General features: G+C 58.4%; 3 protein-coding genes across 3 annotated transcripts in view; 1 reads left to right on the top strand and 2 right to left on the bottom strand.

The window, feature by feature from the left end:
* Nucleotides 1-14,967, top strand: part of RECQL5 (RecQ like helicase 5) — a 29,874-nt gene that overhangs the window by 8,612 nt on the left and 6,295 nt on the right. The window lies entirely within an intron of this gene.
* SMIM6 (small integral membrane protein 6) lies at nt 1,894-3,380 on the bottom strand. Its single transcript, XM_042256363.2, has 3 exons — nt 3,291-3,380; nt 3,136-3,211; nt 1,894-2,176 (listed from the first exon to the last, which is right to left on the bottom strand). Exon 3 carries the CDS (start codon nt 2,168-2,170, stop codon nt 1,991-1,993), a length of 180 nt encoding a protein of 59 aa, XP_042112297.1. The 5' UTR covers nt 2,171-2,176; nt 3,136-3,211; nt 3,291-3,380; the 3' UTR covers nt 1,894-1,990.
* On the bottom strand, nt 1,894-14,771 carry SMIM5 (small integral membrane protein 5). The gene is made up of 5 exons (XM_060395863.1): nt 14,398-14,771; nt 8,997-9,156; nt 3,291-8,579; nt 3,136-3,211; nt 1,894-2,176 (listed from the first exon to the last, which is right to left on the bottom strand). Exons 2-3 carry the CDS (start codon nt 9,121-9,123, stop codon nt 8,470-8,472), a joined length of 237 nt encoding a protein of 78 aa, XP_060251846.1. The 5' UTR covers nt 9,124-9,156; nt 14,398-14,771; the 3' UTR covers nt 1,894-2,176; nt 3,136-3,211; nt 3,291-8,469.

A 14,967-nucleotide genomic window follows, 5' to 3' on the forward strand; every position in this document is an offset into this window, starting at 1 on the left:
GGCTCAGCTTATCTCTTAGGGGGCGGAGGGGCGGTATTGTGCTTGGAGAGACACCATATTTCTAACGTAACAGCAGCCTGCCCACTTTGGAAACCACGTATCTGTTTGATCCGCATCTGCTGCCAGAGCGGCTATAAAAGAGCCTGATAGCTGCTCAGGGTGGGTGCCGGGCACGAGCAGCTGGGGGCACACTGTGAGGGACATCCAGGAGCATTCGAGACAGGCTGGGAGCCCTGGCATTTGTATAGCGCTTGGCTCAAGAAAGCTCTTTGATTCCTCTGCTCTCATTGGTTAGATCTCATTGGACAACCTGTAAGGTAGATGCAGAGCTGATGGCTTCAGACATCGAGTGGACCAGAGAGGTCGTGGTCACGAAGCTCACAGTAGGACAGATGCTAATCCCCATCTTCTGATTGTCAGGGACATGCACGTTTTCATACACACACACCATCTTGGTTTTTGCCGGACTAGATTCTGGAAGCACGGAGCTGATTAAGTGCACGATACTCGTGTCCAGCAGAGGTTTGAGGGTTTCCTCTGGAGACCAGAGAGGCTCTTACTTGGGCCGTATGTTCTGACTCTCACCCCCTCCTCTTCACTGATGAGTTGGTGGCCCCTGGGTTGAAGCTGTTCCCTTCTCTAAGCGGCCATTTCTCATTTGGCCTCACAAGACCACACCCAGCAGAGGTGGTCAGAACCCTTGCCCACAGCCCCTGTGACCAGAGCCCTTTGTAGGCACTCATACTATGAACTGCTAAATTAGGCCTCCTTCAGCTTCTTGAGTGAAGCACTTGTCCTGAGAGGGCTCTGTGTCCTTGCTGGGGATCAGAGTCCCCTGTGCTGGAAAGCGCCCTGGCTGGGTTCTTGTTGGGGATGAGTCTGAGGCTCTGCAAGGCTGTCCGGAGGCTTAGCTCTGCCACCTCTAGGCTGCAGCAGCTCACCACACAAGAGGCCAGGTCCTCCCAGGGGCCTCTGCCTTCTATCTCAGCCCAGGGAAGTGGGGCCTCTTAATGTGTCAGGGGCCGGGCATTGGGGGGCTTCCTGTTGCCCTGTAAGCCGCCTTATCTCCTGTCTCTCTTGTTGCACATAAGGGTGTCTGATGCCAGGACTTCCAGGCCCTGGGATGGAGTCAGCATGGCTGGTGTGGCTAGATTTGAAATTACTCTTTGAATGAAAGAGAATGTCTCTTTATTGCACAAATGGTACATAGCACAAAGGCAAAGCCCCTTCTCCACCAGACATTTGCTGCTTTTCTAAGAATAGCCTGGTTTGAGGTTGACATTGAAGCAGCTGTTTGCGAAGGGAGGGCACCTGGCAGCAAGGGGCAGGCCAGCCTGATGGCGTCGGCAGAGGCGGGGACATGTCTACAAAGGCTGCATTGTAGGCGGTGCGTGGGGGCTGGGGGGCTCTGTGAGGGATACCTGGGCACCTCTGGGACCAAGAGAAAAGACATGAAGGCCAGTGTGGGGCATCCAGCCGGCTTCCTCTCTTCTGTGTGCAGCTACTTTCTCTGAGCACGACCATGAAATGCATTTGATTACTGATGACGTGGCCAACTTTACCTTTGAGTGTAAAAAGGAATAGTAATTAGGTGGAAAGTAACCTCTGGCCTAGAGACCTCTGCACCCTGAGATAGGAAGAACTGCTTTGGTTTAGGCCTAGATTATACTGGGCTCTGCTGTCTCGCAGGGTCTCCAGACTCAGAGAGCCAACAGTTCAGCCCTCCCTCTGTTTATCCATTCCTTTGCTCATTTGTTCAACCAGCAAACATTGATTGGTACTGACTCTAGGCAAGGCACACCAGAAAAGGGGGTACAATGGGGAACAGAAAGAGACCCAGCCCCTGCTTTCTGGTACTTGAACCAGTGGGGAAGACAGGCATTTATCAGATAATCATATGAAAAATGTTTAATTCCAGACTGTTAAAGGGCTTTGAAGAAAGAGTACATAGTGTTTTGAGAGTGGCCCCCTTGGCCTGCAGAAAGTCAGGTCACGACTCTTCATTCTGGTTGGTCGTTTTGGTCATGGGGAGGAAATCAAAGATAATAGCAAACAAGACGAGAGACAGGACCGTGGTGAAGAACAGGATGATCACTGCCAGGCCCCCCAGGTCCCAGGGGTTCTGCCAGAACTCCATCTTCCAGGAGTATTTCGATAGCATTCTGTCCATTTGAACCTGGAAGGCAGGGACAGACGCCCTGAATGCCAGGGCTTCTCCACAGCCCTCCCCATGTGCTACTCCCTACTCCCCTAACTTCATTCTCTGGTGCCATCTCAGAACAGCAGCCACCTCTGCAGTTAGTGGGCATTGAAGGGACGCTGGGTCATGGGGCTCGGTGTCTCCGGCAGGCAGCAAATGGGCTTTCCTCCTCCGCAAAAGCGAAAGCAGGGACTGGCACCAAGGGCAGGGGTGGGGAGGGTCCAGTGCGCTCTGCCTTCCCCAGGCCTTTCCTGAACAGCCCTGCTGTGATCAGGGACTTTCTGTCCCATCCCTGACACCTGCTCAGCCAGAACCTGAAAAGCACTGCTGTAGGGCCTTCCCTGGTGGCCTAGTGGTTAAGACTCTAATCCTGACCCCAGTGCAGGGGGCACAGGTTTGATCCCTGGTCAGGGGGTTAAGAGCCTGCACACCATGTGACACGGCCAAAAAATAAGTGAAAAGCACTGATATAGACCCTTCCCGGTTTTCCTGCCTCAGTTGTGAACTGAGAGGTCTGCACTGGAGCCAAGGAGTGGACAGACTCAAGCTGGGGGCTCAGCCGGCTTCCTCAGAGGCAGGACCAACTCGTCATCTTGAAACATGGCTGAGCCGGGCAGGCTGCAAGCCGGTAGCCAGTTGAAGGGAGTGAAGGCGGAGAAGGGAGGTGCCATTACCCGGCTCTGCTGCTCTCGCTCTGTGTCCTAAGAGAGGGTGGGTCAGGGGAACCCTTCAGAGCCACGCTTTGTGGGGCCTAGCTGAAGACACTGCCAGGAGACTAGAGCTCTGCCCCGACTCAGAGAAGCAACTTTTGGGAGGAAAAGGGGTCGCTCTGATGGCTGGCCCTGACCAGACCTGCCTCTGTCACCAGAGCAGACAAAGGTGGCCTAGGGCCTGTTGCCGAGCAACCGCATTCCCTTTCAGCCTTTCCCACTTACCCCTTCTGCTGTGTTCTGCCCTCTTGCGATGCTGTTTTGGAGGGCTGCTCAGGGCGTGTGGGTTGAAGTGTCCTGGCTGAGACAAATCAGAATTGGAGTTGGGGGGGAAGAGAATGGCTCCAGGGCCCTTGCCCCAGGCCACCTGTCCCCCTCACCTGTGTCCACTGAAAGGACCTGCTCAGGAGGCCCCAGGGCTGGGGCGCCACCCATGGTTGCTTGCTTTCCATGGCACCAGGTAGATGATTAACCACAGCTCCTGCTGGCACCTCCTGGAACCAGCATGGGGGTGTTTATCACCAGTGAGGCCCCGGCTTCCTGCGGAGCCCTGACTTCTCCCTTGGTATCTTTGCCTCTCAGGCCTGGCCTCAGCTGTTTCTTGTGGGTTCCCACCCATGGTGTGATGGAGCGGCCAGGAAGTGGAAGTGGGGCCTGTGCCCTGGTGCGTGGAACCTGGTGGCCGCCATCCCTCCTTAAAAGATGGGAGTCAAGTGTCCACAATGGCCAGGAACTGCGCTGGGCACCTTGTGTCCAGTTGTGAGCAAGAGAAGCAGGCTCTGCCCTCCCAGGGGTTCCTTTCTACGGCCTGTTCGAGTCATGTGGGAGTATTTCTGAAGGCCTGTGCCCAGGCCCCTCCTCTGGGTGTGTTAGAACCCTGTGGTTGGTAAAGCTCTCCAGGTGATTCTCATGTGCAGCAGGGGCTGGAGGAGGTGGTGGCCGAGTTCCGTGAAGTCCTTCTTAACTTTCCTGGCCTCATTGACCCGGGCTCACCTGCTGCCTCGCATTTCCTTCTGTAAAACACACTGACTAATGAATGCCCTTGGCCTGCCGGGGTCTAAGCACACCCTCGGGCTTCCACTCCATCAGCTTAGTTGGATTCTTATCGAGAGTCAGCTATTTGTTCCCCAACCTGTTTTGTGGCAGCTGTAGTTGTTATTATAATTACATAATTGCACTTAACGTTACATGAAAAGGAAGCAATGGTAATAGCCGAAACCCCAGTTTTACAACCAGGGAACAGGCACGGAGCAGTTAGGTAGCTTACCCAAGGTCACACAACTAAGAAGTTACTGCTCTGAGGTTTGGACCCAGCTGTTCCACTCAGCTGCACAATCTGAGCTCTGAAGCACTATGTTGGACCTCAGAACAAGCAGAGAGGGAACGTATTTCTTTCTGTAAATACTACTTGACCACTTTAGAATCATTCAGATGGCATTTCTGTCAAAAATAGATGTGGACAAGACAGCTGTAAACAGTTCCTAAAAATGCAGGAGGATTTCACAATCAGGTTTCTTTGCAGATGCCTTTTTTTAGAAAGCCGACTTTTACTTTTTTAATTTAAAGCGCTATTTGCTTGTTTGACCGTGTCGGGTCTTAGTTGAGTCACATGGGATCTTTTGCTGCAGTGCATGGACTCTCTGGTTGTGGTGCACAGGCTCAGAAGTTGTGGCATGTGGGATTAGTTGCTCCGAGGCAATGTGGGGTCTTAGTTCCCTGATCAGGGATCGACCCTGAGTCCCCAGCACTGCAGGGTGGATTCTTAACCACTGGACCACCAGGGAAGTCCCCTTATTCTGCCTCAAAGAAAGAAAAATTAGCGAATAGACAAGTCAGGAGACCTGATCAGCAAACCCACACTCAGAGAAAAGATGTGTGTGTCTGTGTTTCTTTCCATCTCAGATGAGGAGTGTAGAGTATGTATGTCTCATATACGCAAACATTGCTTTAATTGACTTTTTCTATTAATTGCTGGCCCAGGTCAAAAAATTCTTCTGAAAGAATCACCAGGAAGGGAGTGATATGATGGGAAGAGGTAGAGAATGCTGTTGGTGCCCTTGGCATGTCCTGGGGCCCAGGGGACTCCCCTGGGAGGAGCAATGATTAAGTTGAGATGTGAAGATGATGTAAGAGTTAGAATTAGGGGACAGCAGCCGGCTGCTTCCCAAGGAGAGTGAAGAAACATTTTCTAAGTACAGAATTATTTTGTTTTCGATAATTTTTTAAATGATCATTTTGTTGTTGTTTGTATCATGTGGCTTGCAGAATCTCAGGAACCTATGCCAGGGGATTAATCAGGAACTGGATCTGGACCATGGCAGTGAAAGTCCAGAATCCTAACCACTAGACCACGAGGGAACTCCCTGTCCTCTGTTTTTTAGGCTGTGGAATTTGTTGTTACCCACAAGCAAATATATTGTCCTGAAGGTTGTTATTTGTAGATTGCTTTCAAACATTAAGTTTCAGGAAAACAGATTTCAGAGAAAACAGTGTTGTGTGGCCTCTGCTAATGAGATTCTTGCACCGGTGGCTTGACTGTAGTTTCTGAGGTGTGATGTCTGGACAGTGAACTGTGCAGATCCGAAGCGGGGAGTGAAAAATCCTTGTGAGACACCGAGAGCACAATCGTGGGCATTGTTGGAGCAGAGGCCACAGGCAGGAGCTACGGCATGAAGAGGCGCGGAGATCAGCGCCGAGACGGCGGGGACGCTGCGGCAGGGACCAGGGACCGCAGGCAGACGCGGCTGGCAGCCTGGTCCAGGGTGGCACGGTGGTGGGAGCGGAGAGGTCTGGTCACCAGCGTCAGCCGGGTGTTCTCTGGGCTTGGACGGCCTGACAGCGCCTCTTTCCTGGCCCCCAGCTGCCTTGTTGTACCTCCTTGTATATTCCTTCCTACAATAGAGGGGGATTGCTGTCTCCTCTCCATGCCTATCTTCCCCAGAGGGCCGATCAGAGCGTGTCAGGCTGCTGTTGTGCGCAAGGAGGTTTGGTTGGTTGAGCCGCGGGGGCTTGGAGCCTGCTTGGGACCTGACCGGACAGCTGCGGGGGAGCCACTGGTGGCGGGGCTGTGCTCCTGGAAGCCCGCGAGGGTGGGGACGGCATCTTATTTGGACTCGGCAGTTAGGTGCTGCCTGGCCTGGAGGAGGAAAACACGAGTGAACTTCCTGTCCACCTGCAGGTGGCCAGGGCTGCCCATGGTCCCCAGTTCTTGGCAGCTGCACCCAGGAGCCTGAATCTTTTCTAGAAAAGAGGCTCAGTGTCAGTTACCCTGACGAAGGATGTTCTCGATGCTGATGAACCTGCTGAAGGAAGATCACACTGGGCTGTGTCTTCTGAACCGACGCCTTCCTGGGGAGCCTCCAGCTTCGGGTGCTAGACCCCGAAAAGGCAGGGCTTCACATGTTCCCGCCTTCCCTGTGTTTTTCTTCTGGGAGGGAGCCGAAGATGGGCCCCACCCCAGCTCTTAACTCCTAGGCCACACCCGCTCACAGGGAAGGGTGTGGGGTGTGGCTCTTTGGGGCCTGAGATTGTTAGGTGGTGGGTGATGGAGTGGAGCCTTATCAGCACTGCAGCTGGAGGCCTGGGTGTGGTGAGCCAAGGCCCCGGAGCCAGACAGGCGGGTCCTGCCACTGTTCAGCTGGTCCAGTTTAGGCGAGTTACCTACTTCCTCACCTTTGAAAAGGGGATCAGAATGGTCCCTTTGGCATTAGGTAGTTGTGACAATTAAATGGATTTATCTGTGTCAAAAGGCTTCAGACATCCTGCGGGTGGGATGAGCCCTGGGTGCATTTTAGCTGCCTCTGTCCTCACTGTTACTGTTATTACTATCATCACTATTATTCTGACCCCATTCTTTCCTGATGGTGGTAGAAGGGTAGAGTGTACAGACAGATTCTTGCATTTCTTTTATTTTCTGTGGAACCATTTCCTCTCTGGGACTTCCACCCAAACCAAACCCGTTAGATAAGTCCCTGGACACTGGGGAGGGAAACCAACCAGGGAGAGGGCTTCTCCTGCCGGCCTGCCATCTGGAGATGGTGGAGTGGCGGGGGCTGGCATCCCCTCTCCCCTCCCTGTTTCCCGAGTGGCTGGGGCTCTGCCTCTAGGCAACCAGGGCAGGCTGCACAGGCCTAGACGATGGAGGTGTGTAAAGAACACGGGGCTCTTCATGGTTCTGATGGACCGGTATTGGGGGAGGGCAGCAGGTACTGTGAGAGCCTCTGCCTCCCCTGCGCTCATTCCTGGGTTTGTAGCTCTACCTGGAAAGTTCTGTGGAGAGAAAGTAAACTGGAGGGCAGGAGGCGGGCAGTGCTGCGTGTCAGCAGGAGCAGTCCTTAAAACGGGTCCACGTTGCTCTGGCTCAGCCCCCCAAATGGAGGGGCAAATAAGGATGCTTCGTATTGGTGGAGTTCTTAGGATATGCCCAGTGTTGGGCCAGGTCATCGTGCCAAGGCCATCTTGGTTTATCCTCACAGGCTTACCCGAGGAGGAGGGTACCAGGATTGTCCCCATTTCACAGGGGAAGGAAACATGGCCTTGGAAGGTCAAGTCACATCTGTTCGTGTAGCTGGTCGGGGGTGGGGGGTGGTGGTGAGGATTGGAACCCAGACCATCTGGCCCATTGGGGAGAGGATGTTGCGGTCGGGAGGCAGGTTATGGACTTCAGTAGGGACCTCACCTCTCTTATTCCGGAAGTTTGAGGGGACCTGCTAGGACAGGGCATGCCACCTACAATTAATAGCCGTGGTGACTGTGGCGTGGCATTCTTGAGCCCGGCACCTGCCTGGGGCAGATGCAGCCTCCATTGCGGCCGACCAGGCATCTGGGAGGCGGCGCTCGGCAGGAGGGCAGCCCTCCCCTGGTTCCGGAGTCTTGCCCCCTTGCCCCCTTCCCCCCAACGTGGCATTCTTGCCTGCGTGTTTCTCCAGCTTCTGTGGGCACAAGGAGAGCAGAGGCTGCAAGGAAAAGTCACAGGCCACACCCCGGGGCTCCTGGCATGCCGCCCTGCCGATGCACAGGGCCCAGCCCGGGGAGTGGGGCACCGCAGAAACACATAACCAGAAAGCCTTTACTGGAAAGAAGCAGGCAAACACTGGAAAGAAACAGGCAAACCCTGGAATAGAACACTGACATGTTCCCCACTCTGGGGGGCGCTTGGGACCCAGTAGCTCCTGCACGGAGCCCCTCTGACTGGCCTGCTGCTCTCTGGCATGGGGCCCCGAGGGCCAGCTCCCCACAAATGCGGGCTGTTCTCCAAGCTCGGGGACCACGCTCTGTGCTTTGTTAAAAAACTCAGGTCGGCAAAGAATCCCTGGTGGTTTTCTATCTTCGAAACCATCGATCCCTCCTGGGCACCTTGCAGGTGAGAGTTCTGTGGCTGAAACAGCCCATTTCCTTGCTGAGGCTCCAGGTCTCTCAGTCAGCGTCCAGGTCCCTGGGCTCAGCCAGGGCTGAGCCGTGGGTCTTTGTCTTGAGGGGTGAGGGCTGCGGGGCCAGGCTGACACCTGGGTCGTGGCGTCGGCAGTCTCCTCTCTGGCTTCTCGGCCATCTCCCTGGCCCTCAGGGTAGGGTCATGGGTCCCACTTGGGTCCTCCTGCCTCTCCGCCTGGGCCAGCAGTACTGACAGCAGCAGAAGCCGCAGGCAATCAGTAGCAGCAGCACTACAGTGGCTGGAGAGGGTGGGGAGACAGCAGAGAGCACGGGAAACTCAGACCGGGTAGGGGAGAAAGCGCGCACCTCACTTCTGAAGAAGCCCCCTTGGGGGCCTGGAGGACCTTCCCCAAAGGTCTGCTAACGGGTCAGAAGCACTGAGAATCTGGGGAGAGGAGTGACTGTCCCCACGCCAGCCCCCAGAGCTTTTGCTCCCTTCACCCCTGGGCCCTGGTTTTCAGCACACCCCCTCCCCAGGCGCAGCATGTCGGAGAATAGGGGGAGATCCCCTGCCCCCCACCCCACCCTCTGGAGACATCTGCTGCTCCTCCTCTGTCTGGGGAACCACCCAGCCCTCCGACTGGCACCGTGGTTTCCTCTCCCAGACGCAAGGAAGAGCCCTGGGTGCCAAGGAGACTCTGGGAGCCCCGGCTTACCTGTGAAAACCACCAGGACCGAGAAGGCCAGGACCTCCACGGGCTCGGCCTGCGGCAGCCTCTGCAGCTTGAGCAGCAGCCTGTCCCCGATGGAGTGTATCTCCTGCACGAGCTTGCTGGCTGCCATGCTGCGCCGGGCCCCTGCTGGGTGCCTCCTGGGCTGCAGAGCAGAGAGAGGGCCTGGCGTCCCCGTTGAGCTGGCTCCCGAGAGTCCGCCCTCTCACCCACCCCGGCCCGCAGAACGAGTTTGTCAGGTCTCGCCCATCAGAGTCCGGTGCCTCACCAGGAGGAAGCGAGCTGTGGGGCCCCTCGCTCAGCGCTGGCACTGCTCTGGCCAGGGACACGGGGGAGCCTGAGGCCCCGCCGGGCACAGCCGGCCCCGGGAGGGCTCTGCCAGCAGCCAGGGCCAGCCACACGTGCTGGCCGTGAAGGTGACTGCCCTGCTCCACTCCTTTGTTTTGAGACACAACTCCTAGGTGTTGTCAGGGTGTCTGGTATGGACACAGCTCCCTGGATGGTTTCCCGGTAGGGACACAGGCTCTGGGATCCCAGCCTGGCACCCTTCCCTTTCTTCACTTTTGGGGATAGCGGGCTGGCTTCTCCCGGGAGCAGGCTGTTGGGGGCTGCTGGCCAGGGTCGGCCAGAGGTGAGCGCTGACTGAGGGGGCGGTCTGAGGCCCCCTGGGGTCCCCACCCCTCTCATCAGCCCCGTTTCTTTCCTCATTCGGTGTCTTCCTGTGAGAAGGTGGGGTGACACCGTGCTCCTCCAGTTTTCCCCAAGGAGTCTTCTTTCAGGATGGGACCAGGCGTCCCAGGGAGGGTGTAAGCACCCCGCTCTTACTGGCTGGGACCTGCTCTTCTGGCTCTCAAGAGGGTCCTCTTCCCCCCCCACACCCCCCGCCCTCCTGAGTGGCTGGTCAGCCTCCAGGCCCCCTGACCCAGGGCTTCCTCCAGCCCGTCCTGCCTGAGGGGCCGAAGGTGAAGGCCCAGGCCAAGTCAGTGAGTCAAGGCACATTATACCCGAGACTTTCTTCCCCTAGCGCCTTACCGGTGGGCACGAGGGAGCCAGTGCCTCTTGAGAGAGGGCTCAGAGACAGCCTGGGCCAACCCAGCCTCAACCTGTTCACCGAGGCGGGGCTGCCAGCGGCCTGGGGCCTGCGCCAGGCCTTAAGCTCTTGTTGCCACCGCCCCGTCCCTGATCTCTGCCTGGCAGGTTCGCCCGGTGCGGGCTCTGGTCACCCCCGGCCCTGCCACTGCAGCGGAGCGTCCTTAGAGCCGCCTGGAAGGTCATCCGCCGGGCCCTCCGCGCTGCCCTTGGCCGCCTGCCCTCTCTGGCATGCGGCCTTTGCTCGAGGAGGGGAGCCCCCCTCCTGCCCAGCCCTTCCTTCTTGGGCAGCTCTGGTCGTTAGAGGGTGGGACCTCCTGGAGGCCTCATAAGCCCCACCTGTGGTCACTTAGGCCACTTCTTCCCCCCCCACCCCCGTCCGCCTCGTGGTCCTTCAGGGCCTGGATGGTGGCTGGCACAGGTGCCTCCTCCACAGGGTTCCTGCTCCTGTCTGGCCAGCCGGCCCTGTAGCACAGCATTTGAATCATCCTGGGTTTGATGCTGCCGGCCTCCTCCCTGCTTTTGTGACTCGGAGTCACTTTGTCTCTCTGGGTCTATTCCTCCCCTCATTTTACATGAAGACGGGGTGCCCACCTTGAGGCTGTCAGGAGGGAGGGTTGGGCCCAGCGCCGGGCTCCGGGAGTGCCCGGGGCACGTGGGGAGAGGCCAGACGGCCTTTGGGTGCAGTCACGGCTCCCTCCCTGCGCACGCCTTCCTCCAGCACCTTTGGGGAGTGTCGTCTGCGTCCTTCATGCCAGGATGTCTGTGGTGTGTGAGGTGAAGGAAGGTGGTGGGGGGCCGGCTGGAGGCGGGGAGCTGTGTTGTAAGTGATGATGCTACCGCAGGCAGGTGGCGATGGTTCCGTGGAGGACTGGATGGTGTTCTGTCAGAGGGCAAAGCTCCTGGAGTCAGAGCCCCCCAGCTTCTCCCATGCCGCAGCCCAGGGTATGCACCGTTCTACAGAGGAGATCAGGAGCCCAGTCTTCCAATGTCCTGGGAGGCATAAGATTCTAGAATGCCATGCGTCATCCCCTTCTGCCTCCTTTCTTTTGCACCTGGGGACCCTGAGACTGGAGAGAGGAAGGGACCTCTCCGCGGTCACACTGTGCCTCCCTGGGCGCCTATCCTGGGAAGCCTGATCTTTGCAGACAAGATCAGGAGCCGTGCACCGAGGGCCTGGCCCGTGTGACAGGCTCAGCACAGGACCAGGGCTGCGGAGACCAGCCCCACCCACACATGGGAGTCTGGAGCACAGCAGTCTTCACTCACCGGGCCGCGCCTGCTCTTTGAGAACCTCCTGTGACTTGTCACCAAAGGGCAGATCTTTCTGCGAGTCTTTCTGTGTCAAGTTCACGAGGACCCCTTTCCTCAGGTCACACCGAGCAGACCTCCTCCCGCTGACCCGTGGAGCAGGTGTGCACAGGAGCGTGGTCCTGGGCCCCTAGGCATCCCGCACCCCAGGTTTCCTGGAGGATGAGAGGCTGCCCGCCTGGCCCATTCCAGTGGGCCGACTGAAGCCCTCAGGGAGCGTGCACCAGGCTCCAGGGCTGAGCTGCTCTCGCCTCCCTTCTTTAGCTGCACTTGGCCTGTCTTTCTCAGCTTGATTGGCCCAGGGCCTGCATTGCCTAATGGAGCCATCAGAGACACTCCTTCAGAGGAAGCAGGGAGCGCAGGCTGGCAGGGGGGCTTTTCCACTTGTGCCCCCACGTCTAAAGGCTCAGGAGGGATTGCAGAGGGGGTGGCTCCGCTTCTGAGCGAGAGGTTGCTTGGAGACCCTGGTCAGTCGGGGTGCGGAGGGGGTGCAGGTGTGATCCCCAAAGCAGGGAGGAGGAAGGTGGAGCGGAGGCTGAACTGCTGTGCAGGAAAGGCGGGGCCTGTTGGCCCTTCAGGGCTTAGGAAGTGAGAAAGCTGCAGACTCATGCCCGGGGGGCCCGGGCCCCACTCTGGGAAGAGCGTCCGTCCACGCCAGCTGCGGGCCACAGACTCGCACGGCCGGGGCCTGTGGGGACCGGAATCAGCCAGCTGCGCCTGGGTCAGCCCCGGGGGTGCCCGTGGGATCCCGTCTGCACTGGGGACAGGCGTGGATCTGCCCCGAAGACCGGAGCCCCCTTTGCTCTCCAGTTGCTATTTCATCCTTTCCAGCTTGGCCTTGAGTGAAAGGAGCCTTAGTGGGCCCCATGGGGGAGTTGGAGGGGGCTTGTACTCCTAGAGGGTGGAGGCACATTCCAGCAGGTCCCGGGCGGGCTTCCCAGCACACTATTTAAAGCAAGGCCAAGGGTGCCTGACGCCGGGTGCCTGATATAACCAGCCGTCGTCAGGTGACCGTGTGGCTGTGGCCCAGCTGTTGCTCAGCAGGGAGCCCTCAGTGTTCCCAGGTGTGGCCCGGGAAGAGGGGGCCCTCCAGGGAGGGCTGCCTCTTGTCCCTTTAACCTTCCTCCCATGTTTGGAGGGAGATGGGAAGGGAAGCCCTGTGGGCCTCTCTCTATGTTTTGCCAGTCTTCCTAGCTCAGTTCCGCCACACTCCTTCCCAGACTGTACTTCCTGCCTATGAACCAAGGAAGCTAGAGTATCTCCCAGCCCCATGCCCGGTAGCACCTCAGTTAGGAGCAGCCAGAACAAGTGGTGGCTTTCCCTGGCTCTCGGCCCGTATGGCCCTTCATGGCCCTGCCCCAGCCAGAGGGGCAGCCTGCAGAGCAGGGAGATGCGCCAGGCTGAGGGAAGGCTGGCAGAGCTGGAGGGACTAGGACACGTGCCTTTGGGTGGCATCTCCTGGCACAGAGGGCCTTGCAACTGAGCAGCAGGCGTCCTGCAGGCCAGACAGCTGCCACCTGGTACTGAAGCGGCCCTGTTTCCTTCTTGCCAAACTGACGCTCCAAGTCCAGGCACAGCTGTTTGGTGACTGATAAGGGCGTGTTGGTGCCTCAAGGGTCCAAGGGCTTCTTGCCCTGCCTCGTTATTTTATCAAGGTGGGTTCATCCACCCTTACTTGTTGGAGAAACAACCGGAATAAGGCATAACTAAAGGCCGTGGGTGTCTTAGCAGATTCCCGAAGCCTAACCAGTGAGGCAGAGGTGCCCACTGTGTGCTGCGCTTCCAGCCTTAGCCCCACCTTGCGGTGGAAGGGAGACACTTGAGCCCTCAGCAGCCCAGGGTCTCCAGCCCCATAGCTCTGCTTGCTGCTGCTGACTCTTCCCAGTCCCAGAGCTGGGCATCACCCTTGTGTCCCCGCTCAGGGACTTGTGTTTGAGGGGCCCCGTCCACTTGCGTCCTCTGGGCCTGCAGACTCTAATCCCCACCTGCCTGCCTGGGCCATCTTGCGGTGGCTCACCGCTGCATCCCTCCCTCGCTCGGCGTCTGTCCCCTCTCTCTGTCATCACCGCCCATCACTGCAGGGCTTTTAAGCCTCCCCAGCCTGCAGCCCAGGCCAGTTCCTACAGCCTCAGTGGAGCCAGGAACACACAGGCTGATGTTTGGTTTCTACCGTAACCTGGGTGGTTGTTTTCCTTCCTAGGTAGATGTGGGCTTGTTTGCCTTGGGGAAGACATCTGGGGGGTAGGGGTGGGGTTGGCTGGGGAGGGAGCCTTTAATGCTGCTTGTGTGAGGACAGGGGAGGCTGGAGCAGTGTGTGTGGAGGGGTCTGCACTGTGGGCCCAGTACTGGGGTAGGGCATTCCCCCCCCAGCTTCACTTCTACCCCACCCTGGGGTTAGGGCCCTCAAGCACTGGCCTGGTGCTCAGGGAGATTTGGGCTCCTGAAGATCTCAGTGGGCACTGGGAGGAGGACCTGGGCCTAGCCCCCCCCAGCCAAGAACACCAAGCGTCCCCCTATAAGAGGGGAGCTGCTGCTGTTGTTCAGGACATCCACATCCTGGGTGGTTTGAACTGGCTGGGCCTCAACTGGGAGAAAGCAGGTACTTGATCCCGGGGGAAAAGGGAGGCTCAGTGGGCAGGCGAGAGCTCCCTCCCCGGCCAGGCCAGCCAAATCCCTTGTTTAAGCCCCCTGAATAGAAAGAGCTTAAACTAACTTTTGTCGAGTAAGCAGGCTCCCCAGGGCCCTCTGCCTGCTCAGCAAACAGAGAAAACCACCCTGCGATGAGGGCTGTAGCCTCAGCCCCGGGGCCGTGCTGGGTCCCAGCAGGAGAGGGGAGAGCCCAGGCTCGAAGGGGACGCTGTCTGGAGACTGTGCCATAGTGTGTCCCCCAGGACCCTCTTCTCCGTGTTCGTGGTGGATCCACCCTCAAGGCAGGGGACCCTGGCGGCGCCCTTCCCTCCTCCCCGCTCTGTGACCGGCCACTCACCTGCGAGTCAGGTGCGGCGGGGGGCGGCCACAGGTGCAGGGCAGCCCAGCGGCCTCGAGTGTCTCTCCTCCCTGCCTCCCCCGGCCAGCCCCGGCCGGGCTCACACCTCTTCCTTCCTTTGCGGATGCGTCTTTCCTGACCCGCGGCTGCGCCCCGGGTGCCTCTGCTCAGCGCAGCGGAGCTCCTGGCTGTTGACAGCCAGCTGCTGTCTCGGCCTCCGCTTTTTTGTTGTTGGTCGTCCTGGAGATTCAAGTGTCAAATTACTCGGGGCGGCCGCTCAAGTGGGGAGCCAGTGCCCTTGCTGTGCCCAGAGGGAATCCCTGCCGGGAGGGCGTCCTGCAGGCTTCCTGTGCCTGCTCCCTGCCCCGAGGTCTGCCCTCCTGTTCCTCCTCCTCTTCCTCTCCTCCCTCCTGGCTGGTGTGGGCTGGGCCTGGGCTGTGAGCTGATGAAAGAGGAGGGCGACTCGCACGTTCCCTGGCAAGGATGACCTCTGGGAGGCTCCACCTGAGTGGCGAAGTCAGGAGGGAGGGGGCTTGCAGCTCTCCAGCCGTTGGCACCCCACGGCCCCCT

The sequence above is a fragment of the Ovis aries genome, chromosome 11, assembly GCF_016772045.2.
Source record: "Ovis aries strain OAR_USU_Benz2616 breed Rambouillet chromosome 11, ARS-UI_Ramb_v3.0, whole genome shotgun sequence".
Taxonomy (NCBI): Eukaryota; Metazoa; Chordata; class Mammalia; order Artiodactyla; family Bovidae; genus Ovis; species Ovis aries.